This window comes from Cannabis sativa, chromosome 9 (assembly GCF_029168945.1).
Source record: "Cannabis sativa cultivar Pink pepper isolate KNU-18-1 chromosome 9, ASM2916894v1, whole genome shotgun sequence".
Classification (NCBI taxonomy): Eukaryota; Viridiplantae; Streptophyta; class Magnoliopsida; order Rosales; family Cannabaceae; genus Cannabis; species Cannabis sativa.
Genome location: NC_083609.1, coordinates 59,979,061 through 60,005,667, shown reverse-complemented (window position 1 = coordinate 60,005,667; position 26,607 = coordinate 59,979,061). Strand labels below are relative to the sequence as shown.

General features: G+C 30.1%; 2 protein-coding genes across 3 annotated transcripts; both read right to left on the bottom strand.

Moving 5' to 3' along the window:
• Positions 1–1,425: 1,425 nt before the first annotated feature.
• LOC133030827 (uncharacterized) lies at positions 1,426–4,927 on the bottom strand. 2 transcript variants are annotated; one of them, XM_061103739.1, is made up of 4 exons: positions 4,796–4,927; positions 4,080–4,556; positions 2,789–3,387; positions 1,426–2,036 (listed from the first exon to the last, which is right to left on the bottom strand). In XM_061103739.1, the coding sequence occupies exons 1-4, from the start codon at positions 4,851–4,853 to the stop codon at positions 1,614–1,616; spliced, it is 1,557 nt and encodes a 518-aa protein (XP_060959722.1). In that variant the 5' UTR covers positions 4,854–4,927; the 3' UTR covers positions 1,426–1,613. The 2 variants fall into 2 exon arrangements, with proteins under 2 accessions (XP_060959722.1, XP_060959723.1); XM_061103740.1 differs by having other exon boundaries at positions 4,080–4,553.
• A 5,599-nt stretch (positions 4,928–10,526) lies between these two features.
• On the bottom strand, positions 10,527–24,614 carry LOC115724013 (leucine-rich repeat extensin-like protein 5). Its single transcript, XM_061104346.1, has 3 exons — positions 23,744–24,614; positions 21,527–21,567; positions 10,527–10,856 (listed from the first exon to the last, which is right to left on the bottom strand). The coding sequence occupies exons 1-3, from the start codon at positions 23,982–23,984 to the stop codon at positions 10,836–10,838; spliced, it is 303 nt and encodes a 100-aa protein (XP_060960329.1). The 5' UTR covers positions 23,985–24,614; the 3' UTR covers positions 10,527–10,835.
• Positions 24,615–26,607: the final 1,993 nt, after the last annotated feature.

Genomic DNA, 26,607 nt, shown 5'->3' with positions numbered 1-26,607 from the left:
AGACATTATACATACAACATTTTTATAAATAAATCTAGTAGTTTTGAAAAACAATAGTTATCACCATAAGAAGAATCCACATACCAATGAAATGATTAGTTTAATTAATTAGAGCATCCATCACATCAGTCCTGCAGGATCACGTGTTCATTGAGAATATCTGAAAAGAATTACCAAATCAGTAATTGAGTAAATTGAAAAGAGCAAAAGATAACATCAAACCAAAGTGTTTTTATCAACTTATAGAAGCAATAAGAGAGTGATGAAGAACATTATCGATATGTGAAACTGTAACAGACAGTGCCTTCAAACTCGTCTATCAAGCATTAACAAACAAAAATTTAGTTGATCAAAAATTTTTAACTCTGTTGTGTTATCACAAAGTGTTTTCAACTCTCATAGTTGCACCCAAAAATTTTCTTCATCTACAGAAGATTCTTTTTACAAAACTCAAACTCAATCTCTATCTTATCCATCTGACTTGTGCTTATATATATATATATATATATACATTGTTTTTCGTGTTTAGATAACTTTGTTATTTTTTCATCACCTTAATTGACATGCATTCATTCTTCAAATTGTTTGTTTTTTTTGTTTAATTTCTCTAATTTTGTAAGAATCTAAATATATTTATTTATTTTTGTTTTATATTTAACATGTCTAACAATTTAGTTGTTTTTGTTTTGAGGCCGAGGAAGTTTATAGATGGAATTTGTCATCTTCTGTTGATTTGGGTCCCATATGAAACCAGTTTGATAATTTTCATACTTACTGGACTGTTCAGATAGCAGCCTTAGGAGATATATATGATCGGATTAGTTGGGGCTTACATTGAAAATAATCTTAGATATTTCCCGCAGCCTATTATTAATCATTATAGGCATCAAGACATTAGATTTAACCGTGCCCTTGCTAATCCTTTCGGAGCAGGTCGTCCTAGAGACGCTCTTACTTATTTTATAGAAAATGGTCTTCCCACCCTTGCTAATCATCTATATCGTGGTACACCTTTTAGTGAACTTGACTGATTGATTAAACATCAAATTGCAGCTAGAAATATTGTAAGTTTTTAAATATTTTTATATTTATATATGAGTTTTTATATATTAAACATTGTTGATCTTCCATTGCTTTACTATATACATGTCTCCACTATATTTATTATGTCTAGTCATAATTATGAAAAACTTTTAATGTCTCTAAAATTTAGATATTTAAAATTTTGTCTAAGTTTTAATGTCTTACACCAATTGTGTGAGACACTAAAAGAAAAGATGAAAAGTATATTTTGTTGTAGTGTAATCTAGCACAAACAAATTTTGGAAATTTAATTTTGTTGAATAGATCACCCTCATAGTGTGTGAATTTACAGCTCATAACCACATCAACATATTATTTTAAAAAAACTAATAGATTAATAAAAAGTACGAGAAGATTAATTTCTAATGAAAAATTCTGTTTATTATTTATATATTACATGGTTCACACAAAAAGGTAAGACCCAACCTACATTCAAGAAATTAGATGATGTAAAAAAAAACTTTATAATACAACATGTATATATTATTAGATGTTCTACATGAAAGATTTCTTAATTTCTACAAACATATTTAAACTTGAGTAAACTTTCTCGCACAAGACACCACCATTGTCATAACCGAAACGAAGAGCGCCGCGATTCCAACAATGAACAACAAAATTAGGGTATCCATATTGTTTCCATACCAATAAGTAGTGATGAGAGTGCAAGAAAAGGTTATTAGAGAGATTGTAGAGGCAAACAATGAAGAGATGAGAAGAGGAGAGGAGACTCTTCCACTAATTATTGGCCCATTATTATTATTAAAAGAGACAATAAAAATCCCAATAATAATAATTGTTGAAAGGGTCATACACAATGAGCTTGTACTTTTTATCCAATCTTCTACATCTCCAAACAATGTTTTGTGAGTTTTATTGAACAAGTCTTGTGCTGTTAATCCTTCTGAATTTTTTTTCTCTATATAATATGGTTCTACAACCTTTTTCACTTCCTGCACGTGACAAAGAAGATATATATATATCTCTATATTTATATATTTGTTAAAATAAAAAGACAAATCCTTAATTAATTATTCCCCAATTAATAATAGTTGTCATTTGATATTGGTACCTAATTAAGGTACTCTTTTAAAAAAAGAAAAATAGTAAATTAACATAGTAGTAATATTGCTATCTAGTTTACATGTTCAAAAAATGGATCATTGCCTTCTGTAACAATTATCTAAACAGTAATTTGTTTTATTTTTTAAAGTAAAAAGTATTTTTAGAAAATATATTTAGAAAAATTATTTCTCGTTATTTTTTATTTTTAAAATAATAATAAATTATTTTAAAATTTATTTAAACAATTTTTTAATCATTGCCTATTTTATAATTTTATTTATTAATATTTTTCTCATTTTATCTTTCATCATTTTCTCATCACTTAAAAAAAACAAAAAATACATAAAAATAAAAAAAATTACCAAACACTTTTTTCATTTTCGTTTCTAAAATTAAAAAACAAAAATAATAACAAAATATGTTTTCATTTTTAAAAACAAAATATTAAATATTTTTCTCGTTTAAAAAATTCAAAAACAAAAGTTTTACTGAACAAACTCTAATATATTTCTTTTTCTTTTTCATTTTGATATACATAAACATATATAATTCAAAAAATAAAAATTTATTTTCAAGAAATTATTATTATTACTATATATGAATCACCATATATGGTATACATTATATATATATATATCACCTTGAACCATTCAAACTCTTGTCGAAGCTGTAATATTTTTCTCATCCCATAATCATATTCATGACTTGAAGCCACAAATGTTCCAGCAAGATGTAATAAATTATTACCAAATTTGTCTTCCATAGATGTAATAATATCCTTTTTGAAGCCAATTTCATGGATGAGATTAAAGATTCTTTTATGGCCTTTTAGAGCTGCAACATGAAATATTGTTTGATCATCTTCATTTCTTTCTATAAGTAAATCCGGACAAACCCTAATGAGCTCAAACAAGAACATGAAATTTCCAGATTCAGTTGCATCAAATAACAGTTTTGAAGGTGTATCAATAATTTGTCTAAAGCAATTTTCATCTTTATTGTTTAGGGTTTCCCTCCAAAGCTCTCTCACAAGTTTTAGGGCTTCATTACTACTCTCATTCATGTGATCATGATGATCATCATTGTTTGATGATTTCATCAAATGTTTCATCCAAATATATTTATTTTGCTCGGGAAACGCTTTAGGTTTCCCAGCCAAAATATGAAGAGCGGTGTTGTTACTCAGATCGCGAGCCCTAACCAGCGATATGTCCTCTTTGAACATTTTCAAAGCTAAATCTGCAAAAAGAGTTTGTCTTAATGTAAAATTGTTATATGCCTAAAATATATTTCTATTTACAATATTTATGGTAGGATATATAGTCTCCTAATTTTATATATACAACGTGCGTGACCTTATTTTAAGCACATAAATCAAACATAATTTATTTTTTCTATTACAAAATTCGTTATGTAGTCATAATATATGTTGGCCTCTTTGAAATTTTTGAAAAAATTTGAATACTTTACGATGACAAAATAATTGTTCAGAAGAATTACGCTTTTCATGAGTATTTGAAAAGGCATGCATGGAACATGCTTTTGAACCCTAATTTGAACACGGTAAATTATTTGAATTTTTTTAACAAATTGCTAAAGTCTACCAATTCTACAATAAACACCGTAAAAAAATTCTAAATTAATTTATATATGCCTAAAATAAAGTCATACCATACCAATACAAAAAAGGAGACTATCCTACACAAAATATATATTTTTTTTGTAAATAATTAATTAAAATGAATAAAATAGTGACAACTTGTGATTAAGAGTGGTTAAGAGTACAAATAGTTGAATAATTTAGTCACAAAATAATTTCCCTTATCTAAACAGTACTGAATTTTCTTAAAATGTTATAAAACTATTATTTCCCAATTCTCGAAACATTAAAATATATATGCATATGCTTATATATTTATAACATAACTTACCATATATGCCAAAATTGATACATTGTAAGAAAAGGCCTTTACGTTCACCAACTTGTAAAATATGAATGGTTTTAGGGTATAGAAAAGAAGCCATTTGAGCTCTACCAAAAGAGGCAGCCAAGTAAAGTGGGCTCACTCCTTCTCCTCCCTGAATAAAAGGCAAGCCTTCGTTTTTCCTCATCAACAATTGTGCAATCATTACATTTCCAGAAGCCGTGGCATAACTAAACGCGGTATTTTCCCTACTATCTTGTAACAATACATCTTCGTCGCTCAACAACTTCAACAATTTCTCCACAAACTCAACATTTTGAGCTCCTACAGCGACGTGAAGAATAGTTTCCTCTAATTTTGTAATAGCAGCTGTTTTGACTCGAGTGTCTACGCTTATGATTTTCTCAGCTGCTTTCCAATCGTTGTTTAGAGCAGCATTGTATAGGGCTATACAGATGGAATGATTTTTCTCTTGAGCTTCTACTAAAAATGTAATAAATGAATTACTAATTAAGATCACGCAATCATGATCATTTATTTTTAATTATTATTAATTAGTTGTACAATAAATTTATTTAGATGGAAGAAATCAATTTATTTATTTTTTCTTTTTGTAATTTTAAGATCATAGTCTTTCTAACAAATTAAACAAAAGAAAAAAAATACCATTTATACCAAAACTCATCATAAATTATAAAGAATAAAAATATATATGTACTTACTAGAATCTGGTGATATTAGATAATTCAATGGCCTCATCCTCTTATAATTAGCTCCCATTTCTAATGTTTATCTTTATTAATATTAGCTATAGCTTAATTATGTTATGGCTTTTAATAAGCTACAATTTGTATGAACAGATCTCTCATGGAATCCATTGTTTTATATTACCCAATTCCCAGATAATAATAATAAAATAATTATTATAGAAATGTGTAATATAAGACCGAATTAAAGATAACAATTATTCAATATTGCCAATATGTAATGTACATACGTATAGCTTAAATTTTTTAATTGATTTCATTTGTTATTTTTATTATATATAATTATATCAAACTATGAGTATAATATTAGTACAAAAATGTAACGTCTAGCTCTGTGGTCTCATACAGAAACCCATAAACCGAAAGGCTCATTGTTTGAGAAAAGAAAATTATATATATTATATATTTTTAATTAATGCAAATAAACAATAATGTCTATAAGTGGAGTGGTTATAGCAGTAATACATATATATTTAATAAAAAAAAAAAACTAACATTGAATTGCTACCATTAATTATTACGAGAGCATTCTTATTGGACATTTTTAGTGGGTAATAAATGTCATTTTAGATTTTGTGTTTTGCAACAGTTACTAATTGTACTATCTGTTTTATTAAATATTTTATTAAATGATAAAATAGATCTTATATTTTCCAAAAGAGCATTGCTATTGGGCACCAGTGGTGCCTAGCACCTTCTCGACATGTCGCGTTGTGATTGGCTAGTGATACTCCCTAAAAGCTATTATATTAAATTATATAGGACACGATACTTAGTTGGACTAATAACGATATTGACACATAGGAGGGTGCTAAGCACCACTAGTGCCCTTTAGCATTTCTCTTTCCAAAATAGTAAAAATAGGACCCTGAGCTTACTTTTCAACAATTTTATTTTTTAATATATACCAATTTTAAGACAATTTCTAACCCGAATAGAGACAGAAAATGTAACCAGTTTTGTCATAATATCTTTAGATTAGATTATTATTAAGTTTTATTTTGACATAAAATCAGTTTAGGGTCGTATTTGTATAATTTTGAAAAATACAAGGTCCATTTAGTCATTTAACAAAGCAGAGGGTCCAATTAGTAATTTTTACAAAACACAGGGTTTAAAATACTATTTACCCTTTTTAGTGCTCGATATTTTTTATAAGTGGCATCTCACCATTGATTAGCAATATTACTTAAAAGTTTCGTAAATTATATAAAACTCGGTATAATACCGGAAAAGTTACTAACACTACTACAAAAAATATATTTAGCAACACTTAATCAATAACACTTGAATAAAAAGTGTTGTTAACTTATATATTTTTAGAATTACACACACTAATAGAAAAAGTGTTGCTAATAAACTTATATTTTTGAATAATTAATTTTTAAAAATAGAGAATAATAACTAATAGCAACACTTTTTGATAAACGTTGTCAATACTCATAATAAATAATAAAAGGTAACACTCTCAATATAAATGTTGCCACATATAATTATAAATTAAATGATTTTTTCTTGTTTTTAATAAAAAAAATAATTTAATTGAATTCAACCGTATCAATCATAGTGGTAGTGGACAATAACTTCTTTCAATTTTAACTACCCATATCTTTTATAAAAGAACTCCATAAAAAAATTACAATAGCTTCCTCTCTAGAAATCCACCATTGATAGCAAGAAATTATTAAATATTAATTTTTAAATAATCAAATGATTGCATTATGTTTGAGATGGGATGAGCATAAACAATTTGTAAAATTTACATTTTGGTTCACATAAGGTATCTACATATTTTTCTTTTTTTGTTTTAATTTCAATTTTAATCAAAGTTTCACCTTCTTCTAATAATTTTGATTTTTCATATGCAATCATGTTGCAAAAATAGGTGTTGAGGGTGTTCGACATGCAAAATAATTTGTCAAGAATTTTATCAGTACAATTACTTTAGTAGGTATAATGTTATATATATTTGATGAATTTGTGCTATATTATTAATGTTTGATTTTTTTTAAATAATGATAATATAATTTATTTTTATTCCTTGCAGGTGTTTCTTTCACAAATTGAGTGGATCTTGATTCAAAAAAGACAAAAAAATTTGAACAACTTTTAGCTTATGAGAAAATTTGTATAGCTAGAAGATGAATAGTATTTCTCTCTCTAACATTTTGCTCTACTTAGAATGCCTATGTAATCAAATGTATAATGGTATATATATTCATAGAATAAAAATAAGTTTGTACTTTTATATTAAATTGGAATTGCATATTGTAAACGTAAATTATTAAATGCAATATAAATTTTGATTTTTTTTTTATTTTTGTTAATTACATACTAAATATAATTGAATTAATGTAATGAAATTTGATTAATTAATTAATTTATAAATTTATTCTGAAAAAATAATTTTAATTTTATTTTTAAAATAAAAATAAAAAAATACTCTATATAGCAACACTTTTATTATGAGTGTTGTTGTAAGGTGTGTTGTCATCATTTTTTAAGTAAGTATATGGTAACACTTTTTTAAATGTTGCCAAAGACTTAGCCTTTTAGCAACACATTAGGAGGCAACACTTTTAAAAGTGTTGCATTTTGAATTTCTTTAGTTAAAAAAAATGTTACTAAATGTATTTTTTCTAGTAGTGTAAGCACTATTAATAATATGTTTTAGCAATACTCATATTACAATGTCATGCCACTTTTCGTTGATAATGATGATCACTAGTGTATTGTGTATAGTAATCTATTTATTTATTTATTATTATTATTATTCTTATAATATAGGTTATTAATTACTCGATATATGTTTTCCCTAATAAAAAACGTTGGAGTTGTAATAAGGTTGTGTTTTGTCAAGAGAATATATATGACCTCATCAGATTTAGAATGCATGTTATAATGTGGCATGCGTGATATGCAACCAACAGTACTATAGTGTGTTCTCGAACGTTGTTTTAGGTATATGAATATATATATAAAATACATTCTTAAAAAACATGAGAAACAATATTGGATATGTATATATTTATTGTATTAGGTATATGAATGAGGTGGATATCTATTGTTTTCTTCTAACCTCTAGGATTTTTCTAAACAATATGTACATCATTACATATATAAATAATTATCCGGATGCCGTAATATACATTAATTAATAATCTCCTTCTAAAGGGACTGACATATAAATTCTTAAAGAAATGTTAAAGAGTGTGAAGCACCATAGGAAGTGACATATATATTATTATTGGTACATTTTAATATTAGATAAGTTTCACACATTAATTTTAATAAATAATATAATAAAAATTGCTAACCAATTATAAAACGTCACATCAGTATACTGTTAGACACTTTAAAATGTTAAATAGCAATACTCAAATTCCGACCCTAAAGTATATATAATACATGGTATATGTTTGTTATATTTAGTATAATATTATTTGTGTGTTCTTAGTCGAGATTGAGTTGGTGTTGAGTTAGAAAGTTTCCGTCAAGTTGAGTTTCAAACTGGTGGTTTGTTAAATTGGAATAAAGTAAATAGTTGTGATTTGTTTTATTAAGCGATAATTTTGTAATGTGTTTATCGATCTCTGACTATGTCGACAAGATATAGTCGATCACGGACTCTCTAGCTATTGTTGGATCACCAATTCCAGATCAAGATGTTGTTCTTCAGCTGCTAAATAGACTTGGACCTGAATTCGACTCTGTTGTTTCAGGCATCACTGCACAAAGTGACACTCTTACTCCTGAGGAGATGCAGGCTCTGCCTCTTTCGCATGAAAGCCGCCTAGAACATCAGAACTCAATCACTGATCTCAACATGAAATTACAAGCCAATGTGGCCTTCTTTGGTTCAAGAACTCTTGCATACCACCACAAAGCTCCAAGATTGGCAATCGTGGAGGCTTTCATGGAGTTAATCAAAATAACATGCCCCAGTGCCAATTGTGTCTTCGATTTGGCCACACTACCCTTGTGTGCCATTACATGTTTGACAAGAATTGGGCTCCTCCCAAACCAGGCACAACTAGTCAACCAGCTCACACATCTAACCCCTCTCCTCGTGCTCTTGTCACAGAGCATGAATTTGACTATGATCCACAAGCCTATGCTACTTCATTCTTGCCTGACTTTGGAGATGATTCAAGCTGGTTCGTGGAAACTGGTGCCACCAACCAAATCAGTTGTGGTACTGAAAATTTGGACACTGCAGTCACCTACACTGGATCAGAAGGTGTAGCAGTAGGAAACGGTAAGAAATTGTCAATTTCTCATATTGGATCTAGCAATTTATCCTCTATTAATTCAATACCTCTTAGATTGAATTTTGTGCTTCATGTTCCTAAAATGACAAAAAATTTAGTTAGTGTATCTCAACTAACTCGTGATAATGATGTGTTTCTTGAATTTCACAAAACATGTTGCTTTGTCAACGACAAACAAACTGGGAAGGTGCTGCTTAAGTGAATGCTTAAAGAAGGGTTGTATATGCTTGTTGATCATGTCCAAGAACCAGATGTAACCAAATCAACACAGTCTATGGTTTATGCTTGTAATCCCATTGCTCTGATACCATGTAGTAAAACAGAGTACAAAGAAACTAAAGAACACAGAGACAAAAAAGAAAGAATTGAACATCTCACTTTATTGAATGAATTGAGATCAGTATTTATACAATAACTAGAAGAACTAGGCAAGTTAAAATGAAAAAACTGACAACATCATAGAACCGTTTGACAATAGTACTAAACTAACTTAACCACTAATTAGTGAAAAACTAGTTATCTGTTACAAGTATGATGATAATGGTAGTATGGTGATAACTAGATAATTGGTTGTCTATGTATAGTAGAGAATGACAGGCTCGATATGTAGGAGAAGTTAGTAGGTTTTATTGATTTTTAGTTATTCTTGGTTACATTTTCACTCAACCCACGCATGCTTAGTATTTATTAGGAAGCTAAAGTTGGTGCTACAAGTTTTTAGATTTTTCTTCTTTATTTTACAATTTTAACTTTCTAATTCATTCGAGAATTTTCTATTTTCTTAGTGCTACAATAACTTTTCTAAATATTCTAGACAATTCTAACTTAATTAGTTTAAAAATATGTAGCTAGAATAGTCTAAAATAAAATCTTCTAGATGTTTATGAATATAAGTTTCTTAGAAAATTCTAAAAATATATATCAACTTCTAACACAAGTAAAATTTTTTTAGGGTATTTTCTTATTACTTGAGATATATATAGTGCAAAAATTTAGAGTAAGATCGTATTATTTTTGTTCTTATTGGCAGGAACATTTTTATTTTAAAACATATATAAAAAGATTATAGCTAAAATTTTCTTATATAATTTTCTTAGTTGCACAACTTGCTTTTTTTTTTCTTTCTAATACACATGCAGTTTACTATTTAGAGCTATATTTTCAGTATCGTAATAATTATTGTGAATATTTCGAAAAAAATGTGTAATATTTATTATAACCATAATGTCGACGAAACATGTCATAAAAAACATAAAAACATAAATGTTCCCAATAGGACATGTGAGAACCCTATTATAGGTGCCTGTACATAAATATATATTCTACAAAATATAACAATTAATCATGTTTTTATAAATTAAGATAGAATGATATATTTTTTTTTTTTAAGATTGTAAAAATCGTAAAAGAAAAGAAGTAAAATAATTTGTAATCTACTAACAAATAAGGCCACTTATTCCACACATAATTATTAGAAAAAATTCAAGTTGTAGCCACAAACATAATTGGGCCAAGCACACAGACCAATAGTATATAGTACCTCTCAATGTAACAAAGTTTTTGTGATCAAAGCAAGAGAAACATTATTGTAAAATATAGAGAAATATATAATCTCCAAATTTAGAGAAACAACCAAATCAAAACCACACCCAAACTTACATATTTTTTTGAAAGTAGCTAAGAGACACTACATTCAAATCATCAAGTGTTGTAGAAGACTCCCATTAGTATGGTGGTCGAGGCATCTGAAATAATTAATACAATAAAATAATAACAAATTAGAAGTGATAGAAGTACAACTTAAAAAGCCAATTGAATAAAATTCTCAACCGATAATTTTAGACCTAAATATTGCAAATTGTTTCAACATAAATTATATTGCCCAACTAAAATTAAACCGATAATTAAGGATTGACACAAGTTGTCTTAAACATTTTGGAGTCCCGTTCTAATTTCAAAACTTGGGCCCGAGCCTAACAAATAAAAAAATTACAATTTATAAATAATGTTTTTAAATATTATCATACAATTATATTTTTCACAAGACACCAAAAAACTCAAACTATTTTATTAAAATTGTTATTGATTTCAGTATAATTTCAAAAAAAAAAAATGATTGAAAAAAAGAATATGAAATGCTTAAAAATAAATAATAAATAGCAATCGATCATGTTTTTTTTTTTTTTTGCTTAAAAACAGTAATAGAATTGAAAATGGGCTATAGGAATTGGGATAGGAGTGACCAACGATAACTTGTCAGCCCCTTGAAAAGTTGGGTTCATAAAAAAATTTAAAAAAAAAAGTGTTAAAAGAAAAAATAGATTAGACCCTTTATTTTTTTAAACCCTGTACAGTAGCCCAACTTTGCATTGACATCACCATTTAACAAGGCATACACAATTAAGATATATAAGAGGATTAATGAAACAAAACAAAATATATGGAAACTATCCTTTTTATAATAATTTGTTTAGTGTCTTTATTAGTTGTCTTTCATTCTGGAGAGTAGTTCAAACATAAAAGACTCTACCTAATCAAATTTATCTAAAGCAATATGGTTCTATGGATTCAAGATGGATGAATCAAAGTCCATGGATGAATTTACCAAGCTGGTATCAAATTCAATATCCATGAAGGTAAAACAAGGCTTCTTCTCTCTCGGTTCTTGCAGCTCTCTCTGAGCTGGTGCCATGGCTAAAACAAGGTCTAAGATGCAGGGGAAGACTCAATCGACGGTGAAATCGAATGCGAAGAAGAAGAAAAAAGGCCCGTCGTCGTCCATTGATGAAAGGAAAACTAAAACAATGGATGAGGTTTTGGGAATTGAACCAATAGATTTCTCGGATGAGGAAGAAGATTGTACTCTGAAATCTCCACAAGCTAAATCGACTTCGCAGGGTTGTCTTCAAGAGGCTCTATCGCCCAGAACCTCTCTGAACACAATTCTGCAGAACGAGGAGGTTGTGCGAGACTTCAATTTCTTCATGGAGGCTAATCGCAGGTGTTCTGAAGAGATGACAAAAGGAGCTCATGTAACTCCCCCAATTCTGCGATCTGGGAATGTAGTAAGGAACCTCTCAACAACCTTCGAGCATACCAACAATAGCAGTCAGGTGAAGATTACTCTAGATGATATTCATGAGGAGGTAAATTTCTGGAATTCATCTCTTGTATGCTATATACTAGGCGCTAATCCTCCCTTAAATGTGCTTGATGGTTTTGTGAGAAGATTATGGAAGGATAAAATAGATAAGGTTGGAATGCTTTCTTATGGCATCTTCTTGATCAGATTTCATGATGTGGTTGATAGAGATGTAGTACTGAATGGGGGTATATATTTTTCAATAAAAGACCAGTTATAATGAAAGCTTGGGATCCAAATGTTGATTTCAAAAAGGAAGATGTGAGTAGGGTGCCGGTTTGGATAACAATGGATGATTTAGAGTTGAAATATTGGGGGGAAAAGTCCTTGTTCAAAATTGTTGGGCAGATTGGGGAACCAATAATGGTTGATGCTGTCACAAAGGAACGAGATAAGCTTAGTTATCTTCGGGTTCTTATTGAAGTGTCTATCCATCAAGAGTTTCCACATACCATTTATTTTGAGAATGAGTTTGGGACTACAGTACCAGCTAAAGTCACTTACGAATGGAAGCCGATTCTTTGTAAAAATTGCAAGGGTATGGGGCAAAAGACATTTGACTGCAGGAAGAGAGAAGGAAAGACACAAGAGTGGGTGGTTAAAAAGGACTTTAAGAAAACAGAGGAGAACAATAGTGAAAGAGGGCCTGAGAAAGAATTTATCCAAGTCAGAAATGGATGGAAACTAAAAGAGAAAGAACCCCCTTTCCAAACCAAGATGACCAATGCTTTTACAATTCTTGAAGCTACGGATAATGCTGATATTGCAGCAGGGAAAGTGGTTATGGCAGCAGCAGTTCCTACTGGTGTCATAGCAGATGGAGAGGCTAAAGCAGGCAGTAAAGAGGAAAATACAAGAGGGGGGGAGGACCCTCTCTTGTTCATGGATAAAGTCATTAGTTGGAACGTCCAAGGAATCAATAGCCAGCAAAAACAACTGAATGTCAAGCAATTTATTGCTCTACAAAAGGCTGGTTTAGTTGGTCTCCTCGAGACGAGGGTTAAGTCTTCAAAACTTGGAGACTTATACCAAAGAATGTTTCAAGGGTGGTGTTTCACATCAAATTTAGCGTGGCACAAAGGTGGAAGAATAATAATAGCTTGGAATCCTTTGCTTTTTAATATCACTATCATTAAATGTACTAGTCAAATGATACATTCTCACATTGAGACTTTAAACAATAGGTATAAGTTCTTTATTACCTTTGTTTATGGTTTTAATGATGAAAATGGAAGGAAAGATCTATGGAATGATCTACGAAGTGTCTCTAGTCAGGAGCCATGGCTTATACTTGGGGATTTTAATGACATACTCTCTAAAGACGAAAGAATTGGAGACAAGGCAAGAATTAGCACCTCTACGACCTTCTTAGAGTGTGTTAATGACTGTCAAATCTCAGACATTAAGAGCAGCGGCTGTTTTTTCACTTGGAGTAATAGGCAACAAGCAAGTGATAGAATCTACTCCAAGATTGATCGAGTGCTAGCTAATCAAGCTTGGTTAGATTTTTTCAGAAGGGCTGAAGCTCTCTTTCTTAATAAGGGAACTTTTGACCATACTATAATTGTTTTGAATGTATACCCGGCTGCCCCGGGTGGAAAGAAGCCATTTAAATACTTTCGTATGTGGTCCTCTCATGCCAGCTATCATACGGAAGTCAAGAAAATATGGGAAGGGAAGATAAGTGGTTCAAAAATGTTCCAAGTGGTCTCAAAGTTGAAAATCTTGAAGAACTTTTTCAGGGATCTCAATAGAGAGCACTACTCGGATATACAAGTAGCTGAGAGGAAGGCTAAGCAGGATCTAGAGGACATCCAAGGGCTTCTTCACCAAAATGTGCTTGATGTTGATGTGCAGGAACAAGAAAAATAAATAAGGGAGCGTTATGTGAAAATCCAAAAAGATTACTGCTCTTTTCTACAGCAGAAATCTCGAATAAGTTGGCTAAAGGAAGGGGATGAAAATTCAGCTCTTTTTCATTCAAGCATCAGGGAAAGAAGGAATTGTAATAACATTCTGTCAATTTGTGATGGTACAGGCCGAAGACTGGAGGACTGAAGAGATCACCAAAGCCTTCTTGATGTTTTATCAAAAACTGCTGGGAAGCAAAGTAGTAGCTAGAAGATCTGTGAATACCAGGATAATTACACAGGGACCGTGTGTGACTAATATGCACTCCCAAATTTTGTTGGCTCCCTACTCCATGGAAGATGTCAAAAAAGCTGTGTTCAGTATTCCTGCATCAAAAGCTCCGGGGCCAGATGGTCATAATAGCTCCTTTTATCATGATAATTGGGAATTGATCAAAAATGACATTTTTGAAGCAGTCACTTCATTCTTACATATAGGCAAGTTGCTCAAAGAGTTGAACTCAACAATCATTACTCTTGTGCCCAAAAGCAAGTGCCCAAATGTTGTAAGTGATTATCGACCTATAGCTTGATGTAATGTTCTATATAAAGTAGCCACCAAAATGATTTGTAGTTGATTGAAGTTGATCCTACCAGATATTGTAGCTCAAAATTAAGGAGGCTTCATAAAAGGCCGCTACATTGCCCACAATATTATGATTTGTAAGGATTTAATCAGGCACTATGGGAGGAAGAATGCAAAGCGTAACTGTATGGTAAAACTTGATTTGCAGAAAGCTTATGACACATTGGAATGGGATTTTTTAGAAGAGATGTTGTATGCACTTAAGTTCCCTGTGGTTTTTATTAAACTAATCATGACTTGTGTCTCAACTCCAAGGTTCTCTTTGCTTTTCAATGGATCCTTACATGGTTTCTTCGCAGCTAAGAAAGGACTTAGACAGGGAGATCCAATGTCACCACTTCTCTTTGTACTTGGAATGGAGTATCTAAGCCGAATCTTGAAGGCAATTGGAGATAAAGAAGACTTTCATTTCCATGAAAGATGTGGGAAGTTGAAACTTAATCACTTGAGTTTTGCAGATGATGTGCTTATTTTTTGCAGGGGTGATTATAAGAGTATTTATCTGATGCTCAAAGGTCTCAAGCTATTTTCATTATCCTCAGGCCTTCACCCAAATCAACAGAAGACAGCCATTTATTGTAGTGGGATGGCAACAAGTGAAATACAGAGGATCTTAGATGCTTCTGGGTTCCAAAGAAGCAATGTGCCTTTTAAATATCTGGGAGTCCCAATATGTGCTAAAAGAATATCCTCAGCTGAATGTTCTGTGTTAGTTGAGAAGATGACTTCAAGAATTAAAGTGTGGAGTACCAGAAATTTGTCTTTTGCAGGGAGAGTAGTATTGATAAACTCAGTATTATTGACAATTCATACATACTGGAGTCAAATCCTTATCCTTCCAAAGAAAGTTATCAAGGAGATAGAAAGCATTTGCAGGAGTTTCTTATAGACAGGAAAGAGCAGTATGACTGGCTCAGGTAGTGTTGCTTGGGACACTCTTTGCAAATCAAAGAAAGCTGGTGGAATTGGATTTCATGATATAGCAAAATGGAACAAGGCTGCAATAGCAAATCATGTGTGGGCAATTGCTAATAAGAAAGACAATTTATGGGTGAAATGGGGGAATGAAGTATACATTGGTCAGGGGGAATGGTGGGAGCACAATGCCCCTGCCCATAGTAGCTGGTACTGGTGCAGAATTGTGAAAGTTAAGGATGAGGTGAAGCTAATTTCAACTCCAGATCAGTTCTCTTCATCAGATTTCTCAATAGCAACCATGTACAAGATGTTAAGTCAAGAACAAAGAGACTTTCATGTCAGCAAGCAAGTATGGAGCAGATTAAACGTTCCAAAACACAGTTTTTTCCTTTGGTTAGCAGTGCTGAATCGTTTGAAAACAAGGGAGAGATTGCAAAAAATGCAGGTTGTGACTGATACTACATGCATTCTGTGTAATAGTGCAGCAGAGAACATTTTGCACCTGTTTTTTAACTGCAGGTATACACAGGGCTGCGTGCAAGAAATTAAAACTTGGCTGAATTGGAGGATAAAAGCTGAGACCCTGCCTAATATTTTGAGATGGATTAACAGAATAAAGATGAGCAACTTCAAGGCCTGCTGCTACACAGCAAGTATCGCAGCCTTAGTGTATAAAATCTGGCAAGCTAGAAATCACATATTCTGGTCCCAGGAGTCAACACAACAGCAAGTATTGGTGCAGGAAATCAAATGGCTAGATAAAAATAGAATTTCTAGTGTAATGCCAAAATGTATAGATCAAAAAGAGTTGGAATGGTTTCAAGATTTATAAGAGGATGTTAGATTTTTTTTATTTTCTTTCACAGATAAATGTATAGATGGTTGCTCTTCTGTGAGCTATAGCTTGTAATATAAAAGGTTCTTGTGCAATGAAATTCCTGATTCATCAAAAAAAAAAAAAGATTAAGGAGGAGGATCAAACAATTTTCTTAATGAATTATCTACCTATAGCCTATGAGAACATGAGAGGTGCACTCAAGTATGGGAGATAGACATTAACTCGGGAAGAGGTGATTGGAGTTGCATACTCGAAGGAATTAAACTTGAAAGAAAACCAAAAAATTGGACAGAAACATGTTAAAGGACTCAATGTCAGAGGAAGATTAGCAAAGGGGGAAACTAACAAAAAAGTTGGCAAGGGAAGAGGAAATTCTAGATCTAAATCTTGAGGAAGGAGAACATGTTGGATCTACAACCAAGAAGGATATTTCAGAAAGGATTATCCTCAAAGAAAAAATAATTTACAAAATGAAATGCAAATTCCAATAATGATTCTACAAATATTTTTGATTATTTTGATAATATTGATGTCTTTAATATTTCATATAATTATGATGATGCTCTTAATGTTTCTATGACATATTTTCAAAATGAATGAGTTATAGATTCAGGGTGCACATTTCACATGTCACTAAGATAAGAGTGGTTCTTTGATCTCAAAGAAGAGAGATCAAGGCAAGTCATGATGGGGAACAACAGTCCATGTGGAATTCAAGGGATTGGCTCAATCAAGATTAGAATGACAGATGACACTTTTAAGGTATTTACTAATGTGAGATTTATTCCTAAATTAAAAAGAAATTTTTTGTCTCTTGACGTGCTAGATTCAAAGGCTACAGCTAAAAGAAAAAAGGTATAGTCTTGTAGGTGAAAAAAGGTTCCATGGTGTTCCTGAGTAAGGGAACTGATCTAGCTAGAGTGTCAACTATAGATTACAATATGTAACTGAGGTATGGCATAGAAGGCTAAGACACATGAGTCACAAGGGACTCGTTGAACTTAGCAATTGCAAGCAAGGTTTTCTGAAATCCAAAAAGTCACAAATCTTCAATTCTGTTAAAATTGTGTGATTGGTAAGGCACACAGACTGAAGTTCACAAATGCACTGCATACATCAAAAGGGACTTTAGATTATGTACACACTTGATCTATGTGGATGTCCACATGTACCTTTATCTCTTTGTAATGCTCAATATTTTCTCTCAATAGTTGATGACTTCTCTAGGAAAGTCTAGATTTATTTTCTGAAAACTTAGAAAGAGGCTTTTGGTAAATTCAAAAAATGGTTGATAATGGTTGAGAAGAAACTTCTAGGAAGGTTAAAAGATTAGGACAAATAATGGCCTTGAGTTTTGCAACTTTTAATTTGATGATTTATCCATCAAACTTGGAATAGTTAGGCACAAAACTGTTAGAAAAAACACCTCAAAAGAATGGCCTAGTTGAACACTATAATGAACAAAGTTAGATGCATGTTAATTGATTATGGTTTGCCTAAGTCTTTTTGGGCAGAAGCTGCTGCCACTTCTTGTTATTTTATAAATTTATCTCCATCTTCTGCATTGGACTTTAAAGTCTCTGAGCAAGTTTGGTCTAGTTATGAACCTAAATATCATCATTTAAAACCTTTTAGCTTCATTGGTTATGTTCATATTGATAAAGGTACACTGGATCCAATGGTTGTGAAAGGTGTTTTCATTGGTTACCTTAGTGGTATAAAAAGTTACAAGTTGTGGTTAATTGATGACAAGAAATATAAGTAGAGATGTTGTCTCAATGAGCAAGTGTTTAATAAATCTAACCTAAAATCTAGAACTGAAGCTAGCTCTAAACAAGTCGAGTAAGATATTGCACATATAGACTTAGAAACAACATCACATGTACTTGATCAATGTGGAGCTCAGAACCTAGATCATGATGACACACTCAACCAGGTGACATTGAACATGGAACAAATGAGACTAGAGATGAAGACTTGCAAGATTACTTACTGGCTCGAGATAGAGTTAGAAGAGAAATCAGGCCCTGCAAGGGTTTCTCAAGTTGGTGTTACATCATTTACCTTCAATGCTACAGACCTAGTTGATCTTCATGAACCAGAAAGCTAATAAGAAGCTAGAATATCAAAACACACTGGGATTAGTGGAACCAAGCTATGAATGAAGAAATAAAGTCCTTGAGAGATAAAAGGACCTGGATACTTGTTAAAAGACCTAAGAATCAGAGAGTTATAAGTTGCAAATGGGTGTATAAACTAAAACCTAGTATAGAGGGTGTTGCGAAGCCTATACATTTAAAGAAAGACTGGTAGGAAAAAGTTTTTCACATGTAGAGGGTATTGACTACCATGAAGTATTTTCATCAGTCGTCAAGAACAATTTTATAAGAGTCTTACTTGCAATCATTGCAACTTGTGACCTGGAACTGGACAAATTGGATATAAAAATTGCTTTTTTACATGGAACTCTGGATGAAGAGATACTAATAGAAAAACAAGAGGGTTCTGTTTAAAAAAGAGAAGAAGACAAATTTTGCTTACTAAAGAAGTCACTTTATGGCTTGAAGCAGTCTCCTAGACAGTGGTATTTAAGATTTGATGAGTTCATGTTGAAATAGAGGTTCACAAGGTCTAAACATGATAGTTGTGTTTACTACAAGATGCTGGAAGACAATAATTTCATCTACTTGCTGATTTATGTAGATGGCATGTTGATTTCCTGCAAATACAAGCATGAGATGGATGAACTAAAAGCTATGGTGATCAGTGGGTTTGACATGAAGTATCTTTGGGAAACATCAAAGATACTTTGCATGGAAATCAAGAGAGAGAAAGAATTTCACTCTGAAATATTAACTGAAGCTTCTTATGTCAGATTGGAGGGGGAATTATTTGAGAAGAAAGAAGCAAAGGTTGTGAATACTCTCATTGGTGCACACTTCAAGTTGAGATCCTTGACTGAATAAGAAGGGAAGAGAAGAAAATGATTAGTGTTCCATACTCTAATGTTGTAGGTAGCATCATGTATGCCATGATTTCAACAACCAGATTTGGCCTATGGCATTGGATTGGTTAGTAGATTCATGAGCAGATATGGACTTGAATATTGAAAAGCTTGCTAAGGTACATGAAAGGATCTAAAAACTTGTTTATCAACTACAAAAGACAATAGCATGGAAAGTGTGGTGTGTTCGGGTATTGTGACTCAGATTTTGCTGGAGATCTAGAGAAAAGAAGATCTTTGACTTGTTATGTCTTCACAATTGGAGGAGGTGGGGTTAGTTAGAAATCAAACTTGCTACATGTTGTTTCACTTTCCATCCACTTGAGTTGAGTATATTGCTCTTACAGAAGCTATTAAAGAGGCTCTATGGCTAAAAGGAATCACGACAGAGTTGAGATTTGCACAGAAGGAAGTGAATTGGGACTCCCAAAGAGAAATACACTTATCCAAGAACACTATTTCATGAAAGGACAAAACATATCGATATCAATCTTCATTTTCTAAGAGACATTGTCAACAAAGGACTTATCAAAGTGGTGAAGATTCACATTGACATAAACCCTGCTAATTTTTTGACAAAAGTGATACGAGTTAGTAAGTTCAATGCTGCATTTTACTTACTTGGTATCAAGACATGATTCCTAGAGCCTTAAGAAAGTGCCTAAATCCACTAAGTGTTACATTAAAGAAATTAGGAACCGAGGTGGAGAATTCTGAAGTCTGCTTCCTATTTTTCCAAGCCAATCAAACACACACTCAGATTGCTGACATGATAACAAGTAGTTAAAACACTAAGGCCAATTGTTTTAGTTGTCCGAGACTCGAGATAACAAAGTTAATTAGCTAATTTTGTTATTCCTTCCTATTCAATCACCAACCAAAGCCTATAAGTAGACCCATAGACTGATCAACTAAGGGTTAGACTAATTGTTGTACAAGTTGGTTGTGAACTAAGCTAAGAGCGAGTTGGTGAGTTGAGAGAATTGTAGAGCTATGCGCTCGAGTGAGATGAAAACTAGTTTGTGTATCTGTGTTTAAGTGTGCAACATTGTTCAAAAATATAATGAAATTATTCTCAAGCCTTGTCGATCCTTGGAGTAGGACTATTCACATGAGATCAAATCAAAACCAAGTAAATTGTGGTGTTCATTGTCTTTACTTTTCTGTATTCACTACAAAAATTTTACTTTTAGTCACAACAAAATTTGTGACTAAAGATAAAAAAGTTGTGGCTAATTATAAATTATCATTATTGTGTTGTGACTAAAAGATCCATGGCTAAAAGTAATAGTCACAAAAATAACAATTTGTTGTGACTAAATGTATTTTTAGTCACAATATTTATTGTGAATAAAACTAAATTAGTGACAACTTGTAACTAAATACTATGCTTTAGTCACAAGTAACTTTTTGTTGCGACTAAAAGTCACATTTAGCCACAAAAAATTTATGTTGTGACTAAAAGGTTGTCACTAAACATAACAGTTTTTTGTAGTGATTGTTTTTTATTACTAACTGTTTGAGTAATTTTGGTTTATCTTTGATTCTTATTTCTGTATTTTTTGATCCTTGCTTAAGTGTGTTTTAGTGTGGTTTAGATCCTAACAAGTTTTAATTAACATCTTATTTCTATTAATATAGATTAATTAATTAAAATAAAAATCTTAGCATATATTTAACACACATAACAAAAATATCTATTTTTTCTCTATGACACACTAAAAAATCTATGTAATTAGTAGAATTAGTTAACACTTAAATTATTAAAACATGCATTAATTTTTATCATAAATACCAAATTAAATATATTATGAAAAATTTTGTCTAAATTTTCGGGAGCAGTTTTGTCACATGTAGCTTGCGATAAGATTTTTGCAGTTCATGGTTTGACAAAACATGCCATTCGGTTAGAAAATAAGCTATCCTGGTTCGAGGAAGTTGCACCGCCGATCGTGATTAATCATGTGTGACTCAGTTCACCACGTCAAAAAAAAAAATTATGAAAAATTATACTAACCTGCGCGGGCATATCAGTGCATGATGGTGGTGCTGGAGGAGCTGTCAGAACCAAATTACCAACGGAAAAAAATTAAATAAAAAATAAAAAATAGTTACTTTTAATTATATATATGTAATTAAATATGTACAAGAACTAACACTAAAACTATGTACAAAATTTTTATAGTATACGGTAAAAAAATTCTCTCTACAACCTAACATTTTTATTGATCTCCATGAATAAATAGAAGTATATAAATATATATAAATATATATATAATTAATTTAAAAGAAAATGGCAAAAGTAATCATGCATGAGTATATAAGCTAAAGAAATATTTACAGTCTTTTTTATTAAGATCCATAAAAGTATTAAACAAAAAAATAACATGTTTAGTTTGAGATGTTTTCCTCTTAGTACTATTTGTTACCTCTTTTTAAAAAAGTAATGAAATATACTTATAATATCATAGAATGACAAATTTTGTTAGAAATTAACCAAAAAAAAATCATATTTTTACTGAATTTTTCAGAACGAAAAAGATAATAACAAAAAATATTTTATTAATTTATTATAACTAACTACATAGTTTGTTTTGAGTTATTTTACACTAGCTACTACAGAAAAAAAAAAAAAGAAAAAAAAAAAGAAACCCCCTCTTTAGTTTAAGTTTTTAGGTCATTTATTAGCTTCGATTTTAAGAAAATTCGGAACCAAAGGCATTCCATCTTAGAAAGTGTTGGCTTGAGTTTCCATATAGCCTCTCCTGAATCTTGAAGTATCATTGCCTCATTGATATTTATAGGGCATGTTTTATTTCATAGTTATGCAACATGTAATCACTAGACTAGAACTCGCGTCCTAATCCTTCTCTTTTCTAGTGCATTTTGGTAAACCTTCTTGTTGCAATCCATTCAATAAATCCTTTTGGTGAGAGAGCATCAAAAGCAAAATGCTCATGAGAATTTACCTTCAACCAATCATCATGCATCAATAGGGTTTTTGCTACCACTACTACTATGAAACTCAAGAGTGTTTTAGTAATGTTTGTTTGTACTTTTTTAATCACACTTATTTGTCCTTTGTCGATGCTTATAGCAAATAGTGATCGTTGTTCTGAGAGCGATCTCCTTAACTGTAAAGGGGAGGGATTACCTCCTGTGCATCCCATTTTCTCAGTTGTTTAATTTACCTTGAACGGATGTTCTTTTCAAAAGAATACATGGTTTTTGAATCACCAATACTTTCATTCCCTTCTTAGAGAGAGATCGACCTAAGATCAACAACTTGCTATGGAAGTCTTTACACTCTAGAAAATAAAATAAAATGGATGTCGGTATAATTTCCTCTAAAATCTTTTAGTGTCTAGTTTATTCCAACTCTTATGAGGACACATAAAGGACATCATGCTCCCAATTTCAAAGAAAATTCAACAACGTACCATCATCTCTAGAGGTTCCAACATCATGAACCTTTGACAATGAAAAACTTTTTTCAGTGGAATTTTGGGTAAATACTAATTTAGACTTTGTATTTTACAAAAATTGCTGATTGAACTCACTATTTTGTTAAATAACAATTTAGACTCTATAATTTTTCAATGTATAAAATAATATACCTTGAGCTTAATTTTTGTCAAATAAAACATGTACATATATAATAATAACCTTACATTAGAGTAACTAGATTGATTAATTTGGTTAGTTATATTAAAAAAATTAACAAAAATTAAGCTCATAAAATTATTTTGTACAATTTAAAAAAAATATAAGATCTAATTTGTCACTTAAAAAAATAGAAAAATTTGATCAGCAACTTTTATAAAACACAAAATTTAAAATAGTATTTACCACATCTTTCTCTAAATTAATCCCTACCACAATTTTTTGAAATCTCTTAACATACACATTTTAAAAATAATTAGTACAAAATTATCCACTATAAAAATTTCTATTATAATTATTATTTTGATGAATCATCAATTTGTATTATTATTATTATTATTAAATACAGTAAAAAATAATATAACTTCTATCAATTTGGATTAATTTACATATGATTTATTGCTATAAAAAATAATAAATTAATGTGCTTTATTTATGACAAATTTTACTGTATAGAACCAAAATCAGATAAATATATTTCAAACAAAAAAAAAATCAATATTAGTATTGATCATTAAATAATTCCCACATGTATATATACTCTTAAAAATCAAAATATAATAGAAACTACCAGAGGTGACAAATGGGGTGGTCATAGACTGAGCTGGATTGGCCATAATCACTGGTGAGCCCAAGTTTGCTGTTGGTGTCTGTTGTGGCGGCGGCGACGGATTCTGCATGGTGAATGATTGGTAACCTTTTGGCATGATTGTAGTTGGTGAAGAAGAATTTTGATCAATTTGATCAGTTTGAGGAACAAATGATTTGTTTCCCTTAGGAAGGGGTGTAATTGGTTGTTGGTTATCATTCATTATGCTAAGATTAATGATAAACCCTAGCTAGTTAATTTGCTATAATTAACAACTTGATGATCATCAATGATGATATATATATAAATATATTTATAGTTCTTGGTCGAGTGATACGATTTTCTTCTATATATTATTACTTGTAAGTCTTTCTTCGTTAATTAATTTAATTTATTATTATTATTGTAATATTTTCTTGTTAATATTTTGTCTCTTTCATATAGGGTAAGAAACAAAAAAACAGAAAAAATTTAAAATAGTTTTACAAGTTGTCAATTACGTATAATATGTTTACAATTTCTATCTTAAAATTAAAATAATAATAAGAAAATAAATAATTAAAGAAAGACTTGTTGAATTAATTTTATTAAAATTAATTAATCGGTTGTTTTGTATACACCAACCTCTTTTATATTCTCTCTTTGTTGTTTGTTATAACTTACATGTCAATAAATTTTAAACAATAAGATTGATAATACAAATGGAAATGTGAAAGCACATATTTATATCTTTATCTATTTATAAACATAAGTAAGAATATTTGTGAAAGTGTATTGCATGTATACTAAAAACAATCAATAACCAACAAAATTATATAAAAATATATATAACAAAAATCAGCATCATTTTTGCTTCTACCGTAAGTATAGACGCGTTTTCTATTTTCAGTATACATGGAAAAATTATATAACTCAATTAATTTAATATGATAATTTACATTAGTTGTAGTAAGCATCTTTGTGTTTTTTGGATGTATTAGCATAATTTATATTGCCAAAATTAGAATTCGAAAAATCAGTTGCAGGTAATTTATATTTTTATTTGCATACAAATGACTAATATTATGAACTTGGTTTTTTTTTAGGGAAATAAAAAAAACTGTATTCCATATCCAATGAAATTTTACAATTCTACTGGGCGCCTCCTTTTAAAGAGACCTAAAAAAGAAACATCTATATAATATATACACCTTTTGAATCAATATTATTTAGAATTTTTAAAAGTTTAAATTATTTAGAATTTTTTAAAAAAATAAATAAGATATATAACTACAATTTATATAACCTCATGAAAAAAAATAATAATAAAATTCAGATTTAATTATAATTAATTAGCTAGTAACAAAATTTGAGTTAATATTTCGTTGTTTATTTTCTTTAAGGTAACATGTGTGTATATAATTTTTAAAAGTAGTATTTGTTTTTCCTTTTGTAATGATAATTTCATATGGCATATATATATGCATGCATACAAAAATACCTTTTCAATGTTTATTTTAATTAATTAATTAATTATATATATATATCTATTCTATATAAAGTGTGCCTATATAACCGAATTCTTGGTTTATGAGAAATTCATGGGTGACATCTTATTTATATTAAAAATAAAATAGTTTATTATTAAAAAATAAAATAGTTTATGAGAAATTCATAGGTCACTTTTTATTTATATATAATAAAATAAAAATAAAATAAATCTCATTAAATTCAAAAAAAAAAACATCATTAAATAAAAACAAAAAAATGACTCAACATCAAATCTTCAATTACACGATACATGTAATTACTCAAACATCACATCTTTCAATTATAAAAAAATGACTTTTTAGGAGGGAAAATATGATTGTCTAATAGAGCTAAAACAATATGTTTCCAGTGTGATGAAAAAATAAAGCAACAATTTTGTTAATATCAAAAAGTTTAATTCAATTAATATTATAATCTTAATTTTACACTTTCTAAGAATCAATATATGAACAATAATTTGAATTAATCTTATAATTTTAATTTTTTAATTCAATTAATAATTATTTGTCACGTAATTATTAAGTCCTTTCCCTTTAATTTTCCTTTTGTTGATGATACTAATTTATTCATATTTTGATTTCTACAATTTTTGTGTTCAGACCATTAAGGTAGTGTTCTACTAGGGGATCTAACGAGTTTTGCTCCTTCGCTAATGGTCTCTAAGAGTTCAAATTCCAGTATTGTATAAGTCTTCAATTTGTTCTATTTCTTATATTAACTGAAATTTTGCTACTTTTTTTTTTAATTTACAATTTTATTGTTTATATCTTATTAGGGACATTCATGGAAATTAGGGTTTCTTTGAAATATACAATTAATGAGCATTACTTTTTTATCAGTGTATTTTCCATAGTTGAAAACCTCAATAATCTCTATCATTTGATATCAAATAAAATAAAATTATCATGATGTATACATTATGGTTATTTAATAAGTAATTAGTGTGTTAAAATTGTCAAGCTGATATTTAGAATTGTTTATAATTGAATTGTTTCTTTGTCAAAATTAATATTAAATATATTTATATGTTTATAGGTTTATCTATTTTTTTCTTAGATCAATCATGCTCATATAGCAAAAAAATCATACTCATATAAACATGTTATTTTCATTTTGTAATTTAGATCTTCTTAGTCATTATTTAGTTCACTTAAACCTTTTCCGATTATGGTAACTGAAGTTTTGTTTCTTTTAGGTACTCCATTACAAAGATCTGTATTACATGTATTATTTATTTTTGACTATGAGAAGGTGTATTTCTTTATTGGGAAACATATAGCGTGACAAATTATTGTTCATATATTGAATAATTATTT